Source organism: Poromitra crassiceps (genome assembly GCF_964638095.1).
Source record: "Poromitra crassiceps genome assembly, chromosome: 2".
Taxonomy (NCBI): domain Eukaryota; kingdom Metazoa; phylum Chordata; class Actinopteri; order Beryciformes; family Melamphaidae; genus Poromitra; species Poromitra crassiceps.
The window spans coordinates 63,819,757-63,839,508 of NC_139624.1; the positions used below are offsets into that span (position 1 = coordinate 63,819,757).

The 19,752-nt window shown below is 44.9% G+C and overlaps 1 protein-coding gene across 1 annotated transcript in view; it reads right to left on the reverse strand.

The window, feature by feature from the left end:
- sspo (SCO-spondin) overlaps nucleotides 1–19,752 on the reverse strand; it is a gene marked incomplete at both ends in the record, with an annotated part of 269,200 nt that overhangs the window by 155,252 nt on the left and 94,196 nt on the right. The window contains 11 exons of the mRNA XM_083632012.1: nucleotides 302–472; nucleotides 2,426–2,596; nucleotides 3,642–3,691; nucleotides 6,393–6,487; nucleotides 6,931–7,067; nucleotides 10,310–10,444; nucleotides 10,591–10,761; nucleotides 10,965–11,011; nucleotides 11,318–11,573; nucleotides 19,150–19,320; nucleotides 19,510–19,749. Of these exons, the coding sequence (XP_083488138.1) occupies nucleotides 302–472; nucleotides 2,426–2,596; nucleotides 3,642–3,691; nucleotides 6,393–6,487; nucleotides 6,931–7,067; nucleotides 10,310–10,444; nucleotides 10,591–10,761; nucleotides 10,965–11,011; nucleotides 11,318–11,573; nucleotides 19,150–19,320; nucleotides 19,510–19,749 (1,644 nt within the window). The remainder of the gene's footprint in view (nucleotides 1–301; nucleotides 473–2,425; nucleotides 2,597–3,641; nucleotides 3,692–6,392; nucleotides 6,488–6,930; nucleotides 7,068–10,309; nucleotides 10,445–10,590; nucleotides 10,762–10,964; nucleotides 11,012–11,317; nucleotides 11,574–19,149; nucleotides 19,321–19,509; nucleotides 19,750–19,752) is intronic.

Here is a 19,752-nt window from a genome sequence, read left to right on the forward strand (position 1 = left end):
CGTTGATCCACGTCCCACCGTCAAAAAAAAATAAAAAAAATTTAAGCCGAGATATCTCGTCATTGGCAGTCAACCGTTGGATTTTGTAAGCCGAGATATCTCGTCAATGGCAGTGAACGTGTTAAAATGAACATGCAGAAAATGCAGGCTATGATCTCAGTGAACACCTCAAAGCAGTAATAATTGCACTATGCATATACACAGTCATACTGTCTCTCTCTCACACACACTCACACACACACACACACACACACACACACACACACACACACACACACACACACACAGAATATATATCTACCTGGGCAATGGGCAGTGTTACAGGCTATAACTTCAGTTCCCAGCCCCTCGCAGTAATTTCCCTCCCCCTCTGGACTGGGGCTGTCACACTCCCTCCTCCGGCTCTGAACACCCCCACCGCATGACTTGGTACAGTCCGTCCAGTTGCTCCATTGACTCCAGCCACCGTCACCTGGAAGGAGCCAACACATCGTGGAATGGGAACAAAAAACAAGCTGAGAACTATTGGCTGATATAGTAGACAATTATGTCTCATTTGGACTTTAAAGTCTATATTTGCCACACCTCCTTTTGGCCAGTGGGTGTGGAAAGTTAATCAATTTGTCCTTGGCCCATGACTAGCCTTTCTGCAAAGTTTTGTGGTGTTACATGAATCCGTTTGGACACGCCCATTACAGCTCCCCCTGTTGGCCATTTGGTGTGGAAAGTTAATCACTTCTAAGGTGACCCATGACCAAGCTTTCTGCCAAGTTTTGTGCAAATCCGTTCATACCTTTTTGAGATATCCTACAGACAGACAGACAGACAGACAGACAGACAGACAGACAGACAAGAGGCGAATAAATAATCTCCAGCCAAAGCCAACTGCATGGCGGAGGTAATAACTCCAACTGGCCCTGCGCAGACTTACTCACTGGTACACTTTTATCTACAAGTCCATCCTTGGTCTGCTTCCCTCTTACCTTTGTGGGTATATCACCACAAAATCTAGTAATTACTGTCTGTGCTCAAGTGACACCTTCTTACTGTCCGTCCCCAAGGTTTGCACTGAGCTTGGCAAGCAGGCCTTTATGTTCTCTGCCCCTGCAGCTTGGAACCACTTGCAGAGAGACTTGCAGTTAGCTGAGCTGGTCCCCATTAGAATGTCTAAAAATCTAGTGAAGGGTTTGATAGATTCAAATGGAGGTTGTGAGTGCTTCCAAAGGTAGGCCCATCTCCTTCTAACTCTAGTCATAGGATTCTGCGAGCTGCTACTTTTTGCTACTTTTTGTTTTGTTTTATTGTGCTTTGTTTCATGTTTTGACTTATGTGTTTTAATGTTTCCTTATGTGCTGTTTGTGTGTTCCTGTCTGCCTTTTAGGCTTTTGAGTCTGCAGTTTGTCACTGTATGCTTTGACCTATGTGCTTTTTAATATTTGATTGTGTGTGTTGTTGAAACTGTATTGCTGCTATCTTGGCCAGGGCTCCCTCGAAAAAGAGATCTTGTCATCTCAACGGGACTCACCTGGTTAAATAAAGGTTTAATAATAAAAAAAAGAACTGCAGGAGATGCCTAACAGTTAATCCTATTGAAATGCTAATGGCCCATTTCCACCGCTGGTATCAACGCGGCCCCGCACAGCCGCGTGTTGAGTCGGGGTTGAGTCGTGCTGCTTTTGGTCCCTGCTCTGTTGAGGTTCTAGGGCTGTGGACCCGGTACCATACGGTGACGTGAAAACACTGCAGACGACTGATTGGTCAGGCAGAATCGTGTTTACTGTAGGCATCTACTGTCAATGCTGGATACCAGTTTAGTGGGGCTTACCTTCTCTTCTGTTATTTCCAGAAGTTATTTATTTTGTGTTGCTGCCCTCGGCTCTGGTGAAATAAAATCGATTTCCTTGCTCAGCTTTAACATGCGGTGGTTTTCAATTGTTTTGAGAGAGAAAAAAGTCTGCTCCTCGGGAAGCCCTTTGTAGTTGGCTCCGCTAGGCCGCAGGCAAAGTCGCGGTCTTGCCTGTTGAGTTGCCACTGGGGTTCTCCCCGTGGCGCCTCTCCCGTCCCCACGCAGTGCATGCATGCGAGTTTGAGTAACAACAAAGTGATATCCATTCTCCTAGCCGATTGTCACATTTGCCCATGTACACTGTAGGTCATTTAGAGGCACCAGTATTTCATAATCAGTTTAAAAGTTCTGTGTATGGATTTCATTTTAACGTTATACTTATAGCCTACTTCGGCTATGGGCGGAGGGCAGATATGCGGTCGCTATGACGACCAGGTGTGGGCGGAGGCAAGTAAACTTGCTATGGAAACAGAGTCTATATCAAGTAGAGCCGAGTAATACCAGATCGAGTAACCTGTACTGTGCTGTTATATGTGGTGGAAATGAGCCATAAGTGTACCACCGTAGCCTTTGACTCACGGTCACAGGGGGCGCCGATGCAGACTTGGTCCTGGCGGTGAGGTCCGAGGCAGGGCAGGCCGCTGCCGGAGCGCTGGGGGCTGGAACAGAACCGGTACCGAGACTGGAGCCCCGCTCCACACGACACCGAGCACTGACCCCAAGGAGTCCACTGTGACCACTGGCCATCCACTGGAGTGTGTGTGTGTGTGTGTGTGTGTGTGTGTGTGTGTGTGTGTGTGTGTGTGTGTGTGTGTGTGTGTGTGTGTGTGTGTGTGTGTGTGTGTGTGTGTGTGTGTGTGTGTGTGTGTGTGTGTGTGTGTGTGTGTGTGTGTGTGTGTGTGTGTGTGTGTGTGTGAGGAGGGACAGAGGGAAGAGATAGAGTGGAGTAAACCAGTGAGGTGGAGGAGAAGACAAAATACTGGAAGTTATTCATAGTGCTCTCCTTTTCACGTTGCTTCATGCATCACTATAGCACCATGGGCCTTTTACATTCACTATAATGTGAGCAGCTCTGTTTGACTGTCTTGGAGGATTGTATTGAGAGCAGTACATCTAGCCAACTCATCAGCCTTGACAGCTAAGTCAATCTTTAGTGGTGAGATTGATGGCATCTTGATTAGAACTGGGCAACATTTGGATAGACATGTTCGTATGTACCGTATACGCAGTCGCTGTGTACGTGTGTGTACTGTATTGTGTGTGTGTGTGTGTGTAAACATTTGAACTGTTTGTAGATGTATGTTTATGCATGTGTATATTTATATATGTATGCACGTATCATTTATATCAAGTCGACAATTATCATACATTTTATATAAGCAGTAGAATCTAAGGGGTGTGGGGAATAAGGGGTTTTTGGGGAGAAAAAGCAGGGGTGGTAAAGTGTTGTATAATCTGTTATACTGTGATATATGCTGTGACATATGCTGTATGAATACACTACTATCCTGGAATTGAAAAAAAGGAAAAAACAAACAAACTGGGCAACATGATGGCAAATGATCTGAAAACATGACCCAGGTAAGTAAATACCGTATATATATATATATATATATATATATATATATATATATATATATATATATATATATATATATATGTGTGGTATTTTTTTATTTTTTTATTATCCTTTATGTGAACATGTTCGGTTTGATCCATCACATGTTTGATAATGCCTACCAAGAATGTATTGTAATACAAATTCTAGGATTTTACAGTGAAATGTTTTACCTACCATTACAGCTGAGCTGAGTGCAGTTTATCATCCTCCCTGCTTCACATGTGCTGTAAATGTAATCACACAGATGTTAAGCAAATCACACTTTTTAACTCCATCTTTACACATGCACTAAGGTGCGACCAAACTTATGTCAGACCCCTGAACAGTGGTTTGACAAAGTTTGGAGGCGATTGGAGCAATGGTGTGCGAGTTATGGCAATTTAAAATCTACTAAAACATTGCCGTAGCGCCCCCTATGGCGCACCCATCCCCCCCCCCCCCCCTTCCCCGCACCAGATTCATGCCACCCCCTGAAAAGTGTTTTGGTGGACATACTGTACATATGGACGGACATACAGCTCTCCAATTATAGTAGTAGAATATGGGCCCTATTCTCCCACAGGCCTTTGGCGTAAAAACTGGCCTTAAACGCAAAAAAAGTGCCTTGCGCCTTCCTCGGGAAGATAGCAACATGGCTTTAGGCCCCGAATTGCGCTTTACGAGAAATAGGCGTGGCGCAGTCCCAGAATGGGCGAGAATTGGCGTTTCGGCCTTAAATACCGGCCTAATGATATCTTCACTCCTGGCGTTAATTTAGCGCTTTGCGCTTTTGAAAACCAGGCCTATTCAGTGCGCCGGTTGCGCGGAGCGCTCCTCTGCCTCTCCTCTGTCCCCCTTCTCTGTGTCACTCCCTCTCTCTTGCTCATCAGTCTGACAGGCACAATACGACTGCTTGAAAAAAAGTTTGCCGGTTCTCTCTCTCTCTGACTCCCTCGCTCAGACAGACACAACACAAGTCCGAACAAAATAAGTTGTTATACCGTACATAGTATAACAGCATGACCGTTTTTTTCTAACATGACAGTTTTGAGCCCGTGACATTCAGAGGCTGTTGCATGATCCTACCTGTGCAGTGAAGGCGAGAGAAAACGAGATAATTCTGGCCAAACATTCACTGCCTGGCTTCTCTGCAACAGCCACACATGTGAAATCTCCCAGCATGCATTGGGCTAATCCATTTCGCTAATAAATAGCAACCAAATGAGCCAAAATAGATAGAAAGGTATATCTAAATAATGTGTAATGTTAACACAACCTGCAATTGTAGAACATTTCAATATTGGACCAAATAAAACATCGAAATGAAAACACCACCCTATGTGAAACATATATGTCATATTGGGGCTATATATATCCCTTGCAGATTTAACGTGATTTAGATGAGTGACAGTGTAACACGGTTCTACTGTCATGTCCTACTGTGATGTCCGCTCCAATAAATTGGCTCTACTTCACATTTTAGTTTTACAATAAAAACACATTTATGCAATGACTTTACATAATGTAGGCTATATTTATGTGCATCATAGCCTGTTCTCCCTGCTACAGCCTGTTCTCCCTGCTACCCTCAGGGAGAAGATACAGGGTTCCGAAAGCACGCACAAATCGCTTGAGGAACAGTTTCTTCCCGCAGGCCACGAGACTCCTTAACATACACAAATAGTGTAGTAGCCGCACTGTACCGTACTGTAGCTGCTACCATTACGTATGTCTAACGTTTAATTGTATGTTTAATAAGGAATATGCTATTTGCACCTGTATGTCAAATACGCCGAATTTAAAATGCCGAGTTTAATTGTATGTTTAATAAGGAATATGTTATTTGCACCTGTATGTCAAATACGCAGAATTTAAAATGTTTAAGCACGTCTAAAGTATGCACCCGACACGTGCACCTATGTGCAGTGAATATGCCACTGTCTCTGACTTGTCTTATCACTATACTGCCTCATGCTTGTTGTGTCTCTTGTTGTTTTTGCACCCATATGCCCTGTTATATTTGTACTATTTGCACTATGTTGTAAACGGAGTCCACAGCACAAGAATTTCACACGTGATACTTGTACCATGGAGTGACAATAAAAATCTTGAATCTTGAATCATCCTACCTGTGCAGCAGGGGAGAAGAAAAAGTAGCAAAACGATATCATTCTGGACAAACTTTCACCAATCTAATCTCATCATAGGGATAGGCTATATTTTTCTAGCTGATGTGTTTAGAACATTCTTTTCACTTTGATCTTGCTATAGTGTAGCGTATTTACATGCTTGCAGTATTTAAACTGCAGTTAGATTGGTTTGAGAATAATATGGAATAATAGCCTATATATGGAGACAGACAGAGGGGATAAAAGGGAGGGGGGGAGATCAGAGCCCTCAGCTTTTCTGAAGCCGGACTGGATCGCTCCGTGGAATTGGAGCTGAAAAGTGAAGCATGTGACTCGTTTACTGCACTTCCCCAATGAGCAGATAGTGCATAATTTTACGCTTAAAAGGCGTGGTTGTAATGCTTAAGGCTGCGTGTAGCGCCGATACCAAAATATCGAGTGCGCTGGTCCACGCCCACTACTCTGGGCTGCATCTGGCGTTGGGCGCAGTTCATAGGCCGATGCAACGATAGTGCCCTATGTCTTCAGCAGGGATCTAAAAGAGGATAAGGAGCTTGCCAGTCTGATTTCCTCAGGGAGGTTGTTCCAGAGAGTAGGGGCCTTTATTACAGAAAGTGTATGAAACCCATGAACAAAATAGTCATACATACATTCTGTTATGTGTATGAATGGTATTATAGTGAAAATAAATTATTCCCCTTTTTGCAGGGGACCACTTGGAACCCCTCAATGACGCTGGGCCTTGAGAACCACTGCATGTTATTTTGCTCTGTATAACGCAGCATTGTAGTGTGGTCTTAAAGGTACATTGAATTACCAGTTGTTGCAGTCTCTGGGGACGATGTCTCCTGGCTTGTATTGCTCCCCATCCACATCACAGCGACAGTCCAATTCCCGCACACACACACCATCCTAGGAATATGGACAGTTAACATGAATGGTGAGGGTGTGTGTGGTTGTGTGTGTCTCAGGTCCATAGTGAGGTGAGGTCTGTACATGAAACTGCATCTGTGCATGCGTGTGTGCGTGTGGCAGCCCCATCCACCTGCTGGACAGTCCCGTGTGGTGTGGTGTGTGTCTGTGTGTGCGTGCGCGTGTGGGCGTGTGTACATACAGTACAGTTCCTGCTGAGGTCTATAGTGAGGTCTGTACATGACACTGTGTGTGTGTGTGTGTGTGTGTGTGTGTGTGTGTGTGTGTGTGTGTGTGTGTGTGTGTGTATGTGTGTGTGCGTGCATACGTGCGTGTGCGTGTGTGTGTGTGTGTGTGTGTGTGTGTGTGTGTGTGTGTGTGCGTGCGTGTGTGCGTGCACGTGCGTGCGCGTGCGTGCGTGTGTGTGGAGCAGCCCCACCCACCTGCTGGACAGTCCCATCTGGACACTGGCAGCCTGGGGTACAGTTCCTGCTGAGGTCCATAGTGAGGTCTGTACATGACACTGCTCCCCTCACACATTGCTTCCACTCCTGGCCTGGCGGGCACACCCTGCCGTCACCTGATACATTACATTACATTACATTACATTGACAGCACACAGGGCCAAGCAAGCATCGGAATGGTGGTATTCCCGAGTTCTCATATTACATGTTTGATTGATTCCTGAATGCTTCCTGGTACCTCTGCTGGTACCTATTGCTTAAATTGGTTGAAGTGGAACAGAGTGGGAATTAAAAGGTTAGGTTAGGTTAGGTTAGGTTAGGTTAGGTTAGGTTAGGTTAGGTTAGGTTAGGTTAGGTTAGGTTAGGTTAGGTTAGGTTAGGTTTATTTGATATGGATATCACAGAGCATTGGAGATGTAACATACATGTATGCACAACAACCAGATACACAGTGTTTAGTGTTTATAGTGGAACGCTAATTTTCAACACCTGTCCACAGGCGACTTCTACACCAAAATACAACCCAAAGGACATACGCAAAAAGAAACATAATCAAATATAAAACCACAAGAGTAAAGCTATACATACAAATGTATTGACAAGAAAGTCACTAAAGAAAGTCACTAAAATACACCCCAGAGGACATACCCAAAAAGAAACAATCAAATATAAAACCACAAGAGTAAAGCATACAAATGTATTGACAAGGAGGTCACTATGCTGGAGACTTTTTAGGGGCAAAGTCACGCCTTTTCATTAATTGCCAGATATCTTCACCAAACATGGAAGAGAGCTTCTTTTAGAGCTGCTCCTCCTCCAAAACATATTTTTAAACAATTTATGTTTGTTTCTGATTTTTTGTTTCGGACTTTATAATATCTTGGGTTATCCCAAATTTGAATATTGTTTTCTGGTAAGATTTGGGAGAGATTGTCCCAAAAGGAGATGCATTGAAAGCTGTGGAAATATAATCTATGGAAATAGTTTATGCCTTAGATTCCACACAACACTTGCAATTATTTCCACCAACTATCAAAATATTCCATTATATTAGGTACTTTTGTTGTATTTTCTTGTATTGATTCATGTCATAAGGAAAAATAGGAAAATGATCAACAATACCCAGGCCTCTTGACACCCCCCTAACCTTTTTCAAGCATCAAGCATTGATAGAAAATAAACTAGAAATACCGCCTCACAGTTGTATGCCTCCACCAACAAGTCGCAGTCTACATCCATGTCTGTCCATACTCATACAAACACAATACCTTGAAGCCCACAGCGCAGTGTTGTGGACATTCAGCCTTAAGGCACTTTAGGCAATGTTTGGGGGTACGTCAACAACACAGCCAATCATTTTCAACATCGAAAATGGTCCTACCCCTACCCTATGGCCCATATTCTCTAGCCCCGCCCCTTACGGATCACGCCACCCTCCCACCACGTACATCCCCTAGCCATTCCCCCAACCCACCCCTTGTATTGAGTCCTGACTCTCTATGACCTTCCTATCCCTAGCTATGACCTATTTTCCCTAGCCCCGGTCGCTTCCCTCACCACGCCCCCTCCCACGACCCACACTCCCCTAGCCACTCCCCCAACCCACCCGTCGAATCCTGACTCTACAACCTTCCTATCCCTAGCTATGGCCCATTTTACCTAGCCCCGCCACCTTCCTTCAAGTGGATGTTTGAGCCAAATTTGAAGAAATTTCCTCAAGGCGTTCTGTGAGACAGTTCCTCAGATATCACATAAACGAGCATGAAATGGGTAGTCGTGCGGTCACACAGTGACCTTGAACTTTGACCACCAAAATCTAATCAGTTCATCCTTGAGTGCCACTGGACGTTTGAGCCAAATTTGAAGAAATTCCATCAAGGTGTTCCTGAGATATCGCATTAATGAACATCAGATGGACAGACGGACGGACGTAAAGTACGTACATATGCAGGGCCGCTGGAAGTCACTTTAAGCAGGGGGTGCTGGGAGGAAGGGACTCTCGACTCTTTTGCCATATTTAGAGGACTATCTCATTTTAAATTAACATTAGGATACTGTTGTGATGTAATTATTCAGTATTTTCTCCTTTTCTCACTCATTCAGAGCAAAGAGGGAGATATATAGCATGATGATAATGCTCTAGATCTCCCTATTTGCTCTGAATACACCAGTTAACATGACACAGACTTAAGATGATAGAAATATTATCAGCAAAACTTAATGACTAGACTAATTATTCTGATGTGAATGGCAATGATTATATCAAGAAACATTGACTCCTCTCTTTGCTGTATAGTGGGAGGTGCATTTTTGAGTAGGATATTAAAATAGCATGTCAAGTTCACATTTCTTTATTGCCAGATTAAACAATTCGTATTGGTTGTTGGTTGGTTCAACACAACAGAAGCATGCGCTTCTTCTTCTTCTCTAGCCTACAAGCATGTAACTTCCTTGATTGTTATTGTTGATAATTCTATTTAAATAGGCTACATTTTCAGTATATCAATAATGCAATCATTTCCCGAAACATTCCCAAACAAGAAAGGAACATAGTGCACTACAAAATATTTTTAATTATAAAAAAAAAAATGCAGCAGCCGTACTTCCCGCGGCCCTGTACATACGGACTACGTAATGGACGGACAACGCGAAAACATAATGCCTCCGGGCACGGCTATCGCTGGCAGAGGCATAAAAATAAATGTACAATGAGAAATCTTATAAAATCCCACATTTGAAATTGGGTATTAGTCACCCATCACTGATAGTATGACAGAGGCTTCTCCTGGATTCCCCCATATCAGTTCAAAGATATCTGGATCAGCCTTCAAAAACCCATATTGTATTGGATTAGAATACACAGACATGTTCGAGTTACCTACTGATATATTCTAAACTACCGTAATTTGAAATGGCTTAATTGGTGCTGGAGGGGAATCAAGGTCCCTACTATGGGCAATTCATTAATTAAATTGAAATTAATTAAATTAATTAAATTTTAATTAATTAAATTAATTAAATAAAATTCAATGAATTTTACATGACTTTATATAACTAAATTAGAGCACTTTCATGACCTAAAATTTGTATACCTTGCTTTTGCTTTCTGGATCAAAACTACCATGTAATGGAGTAAATGTGTTGTAAACACGTTGTAAAATACATTCTGGGCTCTGATATTCCCTGACTTCCCCAGAGTATTTATCAAATTTGATGGCCTTCACTGGAATACACCTCTCAATATTCTTTGATATTCCAGAAATGTCCTGAGAAATGTTGTTGTGTGTATCCAAACCCGGTGCGACCCATTCCACGGTCAGACAATGGCATTAGGATTGTGATGTGTGTGTTACCGTACCACAGGGCTGCAGGTTACAGGCGCTGAACTGCTGAGCAGTGCCGTGGGTTCGGACCGGCCCACGGGTTCGGTTCCGGTAACCTCCTCCACACGTCACAGAACACTCTGACCACGCACCCCACGGCTCCTTCACACCTAGGACACATCACACCTGGGTTAACATACGTACTTCTTTTCTGATTTAAAGCTGCGAGTAAGCCTGATTAGTTTTGTCTAACCATACTAGATGAGTGTTTTCCACATAACATTATCAAACAATATGACCAAGCGGATCTCCTCACCATAGCAGGGTTCGATGCTGCATGTATCCATCCCCACCCTGTCTCCTTTGCAGGGCCGACCCCCGAACACTGGAGGAGGATTGGTCCCCGACCGATACCTCCTCCTCACACCAACGTCACATGTGCGACTGCAGGCGCTCCACTGGGTCCAGCTGCTCCAACCACAATCCACTGGGAAAGATGCACAAACAAACACACACACACACACACACACACACACACACACACACACACGACAAAGCCAGAGAGAAAAGGAGAGAGAGAGAGAGGGGGAGAGGGAGCGGGAGAGAGAGAGAGAAGATTATAAATGCACATTCCAAAATGGCCTACTGGTCAAAAGGAGACACAATTAATAGCAAAGTAAAGCCACTCACCAAGACAAGGAGCGGCCCCACACTCCATTTCTCCATTAGTGCAGGTACTGTTTGAGAAACACAATGCAACAACAGATGCAAATTGAGTGAGCATTTGTGATGAAGATTTGCGTTTTTAGGGGATGATTTTGCATGAAGTCATAGTAGCCCTGGATGTTTTATTTTATTTATTTAACCTTCAGTATATCCTGGATAGTAATTTACTTACTGACCAGGATATACCTGCAAGCATTTTGTAATAATGGTGGATATTTCACATTAGAATACAACTCCTTATATTCAGAATATCGTACAAGCCCAGTGATAAGAAAGTTTAAGTATTAGTCGTCTTTTTGGAAATAGGCAGACTGTACCAGTCATTGCAGGCGTCCACAGGCAGTGTGGCACCAGCTGGGTATAGCTCCCCCTGGTGGTAACATGGGCATTGTGCCAAGGACACACAGCTTCCATTGAGCAGATAGAAGCCCAGGGCGCAGTAGCAGCCATCGTAACACGCCGTGGCACACTGCACCTCTGTGGAGGTCATGTCCAAACACGCCCGGGGACACGCCCCGCCCTGAGCCTCACACTCATCTGCAGTCATGTACACCATGCCCTCCGGACACACACCTGTGAGGAGAAGAGTGCAAATGTAAGTAAACACAATAACACATCATCGAATATAAGGCGACGTCAGTAAACCATATACAGCACGCTTATGTTACCTGGCCAGTTTGTGATGCTTTATAGGAGAGGTGCCCCAATTCTTTCCTAATGAAGGGCCAAAAATGTATCTGGATGGAGGGCCATGGGCCAAGAATAAATGTTGATGTTATGTGAAATTACATTACATTAAAATGTATTATATTTTATAGTAAATTTACATTCTAAATCTAAAATACATTTTCAATATAATAAAAATGTTATTAGAACTTTTATTAGAGTTAGATTTAGAGTTGATTAAAGAAAAAGCTTAAAGTCCCTGGAAGCCAAAAATAATTAATCAAAATTAAGCATTTTGAGTTCATCACACCACAGGAACCTATGTTAATAAGCCACCAGCCAAATTTGAATGATGATGAACGTCGCAAAGTATATAAATTTAGGTTTGACAGTCAAGAGAAAGGTCATGAGAATCCATTAGAATTTCTCACCCTACATCTGCTGCGGATGGTGTGGGCGTGTCCACAATACTCAAGCCGCGAGAGGAGGAGGGGAGGGGGTGAGGGGGTGGTGGGGGCCAGAGAGTAACTACTGCAAGTAATGGATGCGGCAAGCTCAATCGGTGTTGTCCAACCTTACATGTTTGAGCCACCAGAGCCCACATGTAATCCAGATGAAGAGGACACAGCCCCCCTCAAGAATCTTGTTCTCTCCCTCTCTCTGTCTGCACGGAGCCTCCCTCTCGTTCTCTCCCTCTCTCCGCTGGCACGGAGCCGATATCCCTCCCCCTTTCTCCGCACGGAGCAGATCCCTCTCTCTCTCTCTCTCCCTCACTCTGCTGCCTGCACGGAGCCGATCCCTCTCTCTCTCTCCTCCTTTGCCTGCAGCGCACGGAACCTAACTTAGCTCTTTCCCCTCTCTCTCGTCCTTTTCTTTCTCTGTCGTTGCAACACATTTTCACTCCGAAGTTGTCAAGTGTCTGACATTATTCCCACACCCCCTAGTCGTCACTTTCAGAAGAGAAAGGTGCCCGCTTCTCATCAGAGAGCAATGATTGGGGGCGGACATTTTAGGTGCGCTCCTTCTCGTCAGAGTGACGATTGGGGGCGTCATTATAGCTTTCAAGGGGCGTTACGTGCTGCCGGGAACGCCCACCTGGCGGTCAAAAAAACAACTTGCCAGCCGTGTCGACTAGTTTCTCACGCTGTGTAGTGTTTGTTCAGCCAAAGTGCCGATAGCCTACCTGTTGTGCTATCGGTTGCACTAAACCGACGAGGAGACACGCCTGGCTTGTGCTTTCACAGAATCCCGTTGGAGAAAGAAAGGAGGAGGTTGTGGATTTGTGCGAGTGGTTCAGTCGCTGGGCAGGGGAAATGCAAATAGCTTTTTTTTCTACCATCAAAGTACACACGTCTTTGCTCTTTGCGGCCAACATTTCATCAAAGGTAAGCTCAAGTAACGTTAACGGGGTATTAATCATTATTGTAACGTTACTTGAGCTTACCTTTGATGAAATGTTGGCCTCAAAGAGCAAAGACGTGTGTACTTTGATGGTAGAAAAAAAAGCCAAACAGCGTGAGTCGACTGACTCGCAGGCAACGGAATGAACAAGTTGTTTTTTTGACCGCCAGGTGGGCATTCCCGGCAGCACGTAACGCCCCTTGAAAGCTATGAATTAGGCCTACTGTAAATATGCATTTTACACAGCGGTCGGGCTGGCCGCTACAAGGCAAGAATCTTGTGGTGGGTGTGTTATATCGCCCTCCCGACGCAGACCTCGACACATTTAAATCCCAACTAGAAGAAACGCTGTTTCTTATAAATGCTAAAAATAAGAACTGTGTGCTGCTTGGAGATTTTAATATCGATTTATCTAAAGATGACTTTGCAAAAAATGTTTTCTTAAATTCCCTACATTCTTTCTCTTTCTCTCCCACTATCAACACCTATACCAGAGTCACTGACTCCACAAAGACCATCATAGACAATGTCATCACTAACATCAATAACTCCAAATTAGCATCTGGTGTGGTACTTTCTGACATCTCTGACCACTTTCCGGTAATACTGTCCATTGTTTCTGCTGGCGGGCCTCCACCCCCATACCAATTCAAAATCAAAAGTAATAAATGAGGAGACCCTCCAGCGCCTCAATGACAGTTTGAAAGCAGAAGCATGGAATAACATTTATACCTGCAACAACACCGACACTGCATTCAATAACTTGACCACGAAAATCACCAATGCAATACGAACCACTATTCCGGAAAAAACTATCATGCGCCGCTTGGCAACAACTAATCCTTGGCTCACTAAGGGCATCCTAAAATCTATTAAGCATAAGAATAATCTCTATAAATATTATATTAAAAATCCTAGTAGCATAAATAAAAATACATACACATTATATAGAAATAAGCTTACTCATATTATAAGGAAAATGTTAGGATGACGTCATCATTCCTACTTTGATGTCGTCATTCCTACTATGATGTCATCGATCTCTGATGATGTCGCAAACGGTAGTGATGTCATAGCACAGGTGATGTCATGTTCGGATCTATAAAGGCCCATTCCGGCAGGCCCTCTCGAGTGATTCATAAGCTAAACTTAGATCACGTCAATCTCTGCAACCGTTCCCAACCTCGAACAAGTGCAGACCTAGCTATCAAGTTCCACAACCTCCCTACTTCTCAAGACTTACCAAGTTTGCCTCGGCCATCAACTACCCGCGAATAGATCCACATGTCTTCCGACACCAACCCTGACAGTATGAATCACTCTGAAATGGATTTAGCGGGTATATTCCCCCCAATCAAGAGGGAAGCTCCCGAGAAGCCAGTTACCCGGCCGGCCGCTTCAGCTGACCCACCAGGCGGTCAGCTGGATATCTCCACTCTCCCTGATATCTCCACTCACCCTATCACGTTCGGAGACTTGCAGGCATTTCAGCGAGACCAGGCCTCTATTCTACTTGGGCTGGTTGCCCAGCAAGAAGCAGCCCAGGCTCGTGCCTCTTCCAAGGCCGATAATCAGTACGCCCTCCTGGTTAGCACAATCCAGAATATAGCTTCCACTGCCCAGGATCAGCTCGCCCTCCTGGCGAGCAGGCTAGATCGTCTCGACGGGCTAGCCCCCCAGGGTGTCATTCCGCAGCCCTCCGCTCCTCCTGCCCCAGCTTCCGAGCGCACTGTCGTTCCGGAGGTTTCCAGACCCGCTGCCCCCCCACCTACCGCAGCCGTTGCTACTTGCCCTGCTTCTCGGCCGCCACCAGCTCCTAAGCACATACTCTGGGGGGGAGTTAGTGTCATCCCAAAGCAAAGGCAGCCACATTTGAGTCCCAGCAGCCATCTGTACCGTGATCTGACCGGCAGGGTTCGCATCACACCAGAGGAGAGGCAGCGCCGTTTGGACACCCGGAGCTGCCTGTACTGTGGTCGAGCCGGGCATTACCTCTCCTCCTGCTCCCGGCGTCCAGTAAGTGGTCCCACCGCTCGCCGGCCCGTGGTACTCTCAGTGGATCAAGACTCTACGTGTCCAGCCCCGAAATCTGTACGGTTGGGCAGCGTTCCCTGCAGGACCCAGGAGTGGCAGTGTGTCTCCAAGAGGGTTAAGGAGTTGGAGAGGACTGTCGATCGTCTCATTGGGAAGTTCAATCACTGCCTGCAGATCAGCTCTGTCCCCCCGCAGGGGGCCCCCGAGTCTGCTGGCCCTGAGGCACAACCTGTGGACCTTCCCCTCACCGAGTCTGAACCCGTACCTCAGCAGCAGCCAATTCCAGTTCTTGACCCACACGTAGGTCCCAGCTTGACGCTGGGAGGTCCCCGTAGTGTCGTCAGCCCTCGGTCAAGAGCAAGAGCAAAGAAGAGGCGTTTAAAGGAGGAGACGGTGGGTGTCCTCCCCAAACTACAGGTCGGGAGGGCAGGCCTCGCTGAGTCAGATCCCCCTGTGGCTCTGCCTTCGGAGACGGCGGCATTTGACCCTTTTGATGGTCTCCAGCCTCCCATGTTTGGATCGTGCCCCGGGGGATGGCCGGCTCCAGAGGATCCACCGGAGCCGGTAGAAGTTCTGTCTACGTATCGGTCTATCTATGGCTTCGATATCCAGTATTAGGGAGGAGCACCTCCACTGTCCTACACCCCCTTTGGGGTCTGACCACCTGCATCTAACCACCTGCTGAAGAGCACCTCACTCTCCTACACCCCCTTTGGGGTCTAACCACCTGCATCTAACCACCTGCTGAAGAGCACCTCCACTGTCTGGTCCCCCCTTTGGGGGTCTGGCCACCTGCGTCTGACCTCCTGCTGAGGAGCCCCTCCACCAGAACCTTAGGATTTTCTGTTCTCCATATGCCATCCCTGATGGCCTCATTGGACGCCAGGTGGCGTCCGTTGAGGGGAGGGTACTGTTAGGATGACGTCATCATTCCTACTTTGATGTCGTCATTCCTACTATGATGTCATCGATCTCTGATGATGTCGCAAACGGTAGTGATGTCATAGCACAGGTGATGTCATGTTCGGATCTATAAAGGCCCGTTCCGGCAGGCCCTCTCGAGTGATTCATAAGCTAAACTTAGATCACGTCAATCTCTGCAACCGTTCCCAACCTCGAACAAGTGCAGACCTAGCTATCAAGTTCCACAACCTCCCTACTTCTCAAGACTTACCAAGTTTGCCTCGGCCATCAACTACCCGCGAATAGATCCACATGTCTTCCGACACCAACCCTGACAGAAAACTAAAAAAGACTATTACACAGAACTTATTCTAGGCTTGCAAGGTGATTCTAAAAAGTCGTGGCAGGTATTGAATGATGTCCTGAACAGGGGACAGAAGCACACTGTGCTCCCTGACCCTGACAGTACACAAATACATTCACACACCACTCGCAATGCCGGTCTATCAGATAGCTTCAATGATTATTTCGTTTCCATTGGAGAGAACCTAGCCAAAAACATAAACAAACCAATAGGTGCATCTTTTAAGCAATTTCTATCTGGCAACTTCATTAACTCGTTCTTCCTGGAGCCAACTGACAGGCACGAAGTCCTCAAAATCATCATGCATATGAAAAGCTCAAACTCATCTGGTGCTGATGAAATTTCCAGCCGTATTCTAAAAACTATAGCCAATGTCATTGCCGAACCTCTATCATATTGTATCAACCTCTCAATTCACTCCGGAACCGTAGCAAAAATAGCAAAAATCATTCCAATTTTTAAAACCGGTGACAAAAACAATCTAGGCAATTACCGACCCATATCCATCCTCCCCACACTCTCTAAGATCTTGGAAAGAATTATTTACAACAGACTAGCCTCATACCTGGAAATAACGAACATCATCGTGCCTGCTCAGTATGGCTTCAGGAAGAAGAGTACCACTTGCATGGCCATTCTTGATCTGATTGAAAAAGTTAATGATGCCCGTGACAGAGGTGATTGTGGAGTGGGTGTCTTTCTAGATCTGTCTAAAGCTTTTGATACCATTGATTTTGATATTTTAATTTATAAACTTCAGCATTATGGCATCAGAGGGCTAGCACTTAGCTGGTTTAAAAGTTACATGAACTGCAGACAGCAATATGTCTCCATAAACAATGTCTCATCTTCCCTCAAAACCATCAACTATGGGGTCCCCCAGGGTTCCATTTTGGGTCCACTTCTTTTTATTTTATATATTAATGATTTTGTCAACTCCTCTGAAGTTTTGCATAAAATAATATTTGCCGATGACACCAATCTATTCATTTCCCACAAAAACCCAACTGAGCTAGACCAAATCCTAAATGAAGAGCTATCAAAAGTTGCCACCTGGTTCATCTGTAACAAACTTTCTCTTAACATTACCAAAACAAACTATATTTTATTCCGCTCAAAGAAAAATGATAACAAAGCTGAACTTGTCCGGCCCCAAATCAATGGTCGGGCCATCGAAAAAGTCAGTTACACTAAATTCCTGGGGGTCATTAATAGACGAGCTTTTAAATTTCAAGAGCCACATAGATGCTTTATGTAAAAAACTGAGCAAATATGTTGGTCTATTCTTTAAACTACGACATTTTCTTCCTCTTTCTGCCCTTCTGACTTTATATAAAACACTCTTTGAGCCTCACTTGAATTATTGCAATGTTATATGGTGCAACACTTACCCCACACATTTGAAACAGCTTCAGACGCTTCAGAAAAAAATAATCAGAGCACTATCATGGGCTGATTTAAATTCACCAACTGCTCCTTTATTTTATCATTATAATCTCCTACGCCTTACTGAATATAATTACTTCCAGAACGCCTGTTTGATGTATCAGGTTACATACAATTTAAACCGCCGCCTATGTGAGCTCGTTCCAATCTGTGTGCCTCTGCACGCACACGACACTAGGACGAAACATCTTATTCGTGGTAAAACCAGGAAACTGCATTTCACTAATCTTAGTGTTGCGTGTAGGGGCCCGCAGATCTGGAACGAGCTCGATGAAACTATAAAAATGTCACACTCTGTCTCCTCTTTTAAAAAAATATTGAAGAATCAACTATTAGCCACATATCTGAATTGAAATTGACTGGGAATTGTCTTGTCTGTCCTATGTCCTGTATTATACGTTGTGGGGGTATTAGGCCAGTACCCTGTCCTATTTTGTTTTGTTTGTTTTGTCTGTTCTATATTGTATGACAATTGTTTATTTAATGTCAGAAATTATGTTTCTTTTGGGTCCCCACCAAAAGCTCAGAAAGCTTCCTCGGGGTTCCCATTTGCACACTCTGGCTTCCTTCATTTTTCAAGTTATATATTTTTTCAAGTGTGTGAATAAAAGAAATCTGAAATCTGAAATCTGAAATATAGGGGGTGTTACAAACGCGGCGGCCCTAGTGTTAAAAGAGCCTTTGTGTTGACGCAATGCGTAGTTAGTTAGCTGCAAAAAGGTGTGGGACCACTAGAACTCTGTAAGAGAGAAGGAGGCAGAATGAGCGGGTTGCGCGCGTGTACAAAGGTTTTATAGAACAGACCGAGCTTATGACGTGATAAGATTTTTCATTTGAGCACGTCTGGCACTGCTCTCTTCAATGCGGAAGTGGAAATCCAGCCCTTTATTATTTAAAGCGATTTTGGGGGTTTGGGTTGAAACTAATGTCTCCTACTTTCTGAAGCACCCAATTACTCACATGAGACCCTAAATAACATACGGTAGTTAGAAGGTTTTTGTGGATTTTGGTTTCCAGGGACTTTAAACATTTTCATAGGGAAAGACACCTTTCTGTCGGAAAGTGCGTGCAACTCAAGGTGCCTAACCCTAACCCTACCCATAGAACCCAATCTCATTCAGATATGTACATGTGTGTGTTACAATGCGGAAATGCCAAAAACTGCAGTTCCTCAAGTGGCCACTTGAGGCTAGCTCCAAAAGTGAGTCAATCCCCATAAAGCCCCATGTTAAAATGCACAACTTTACAGCAGAAATAAGCATGTTTAAAGCCTGGTACAAAAAACGGTTCCTCCAAAAGCATGTGTGATCAGTAAGCACTGGTTTACTGCAGTACCTGAGCAGGGATGGGAGTTGCAATCTCTTGTCTGTATGTGTGGCCCCGGGCAGCTGCTGCCCCCATGCAGCGGGGAGGGTGAACTACAGAATCGCTCTCTCGTTTGCACACCAGAGTCACACTCCGATGAACACTGGGACCACGGCGACCATGCTGACCAGCCGCCATTCACTGCAAGTATACAGCTACATCAGTTTTATAGTATTTTTACACAGAGAAATTGATTTGTTTTGTGAAATTGAATTGTGTGTGTGTGTGTGTGTGTGTGTGTGTGTGTGTGTGTGTGTGTGTGTGTGTGTGTGTGTGTGTGTGTGTGTGTGTCTATCTGTCTCTCTGTCTGTCTACATAAATCTGTCATACCTGGACAGTGTATGGTATTACAAGGCTCTTGCTCCTCGCGGTCTCCGTCGCAGGCAGAGTGTGTGTCATTGTAGTACATGTGGTTGTGGTTGAAGGGAGCGTGCGCGTGTGTGGAGGGTGTGTGTGTGTGGTTGCAGCTGCGGAATCGTCGTCTGAACCCCACGTCGTCGACATGGTGGAAACAGGTCTTACTGCACTCAGACCAGGCGGTCCATTTGCTCCAAACTCCATCTGGTGCGACTG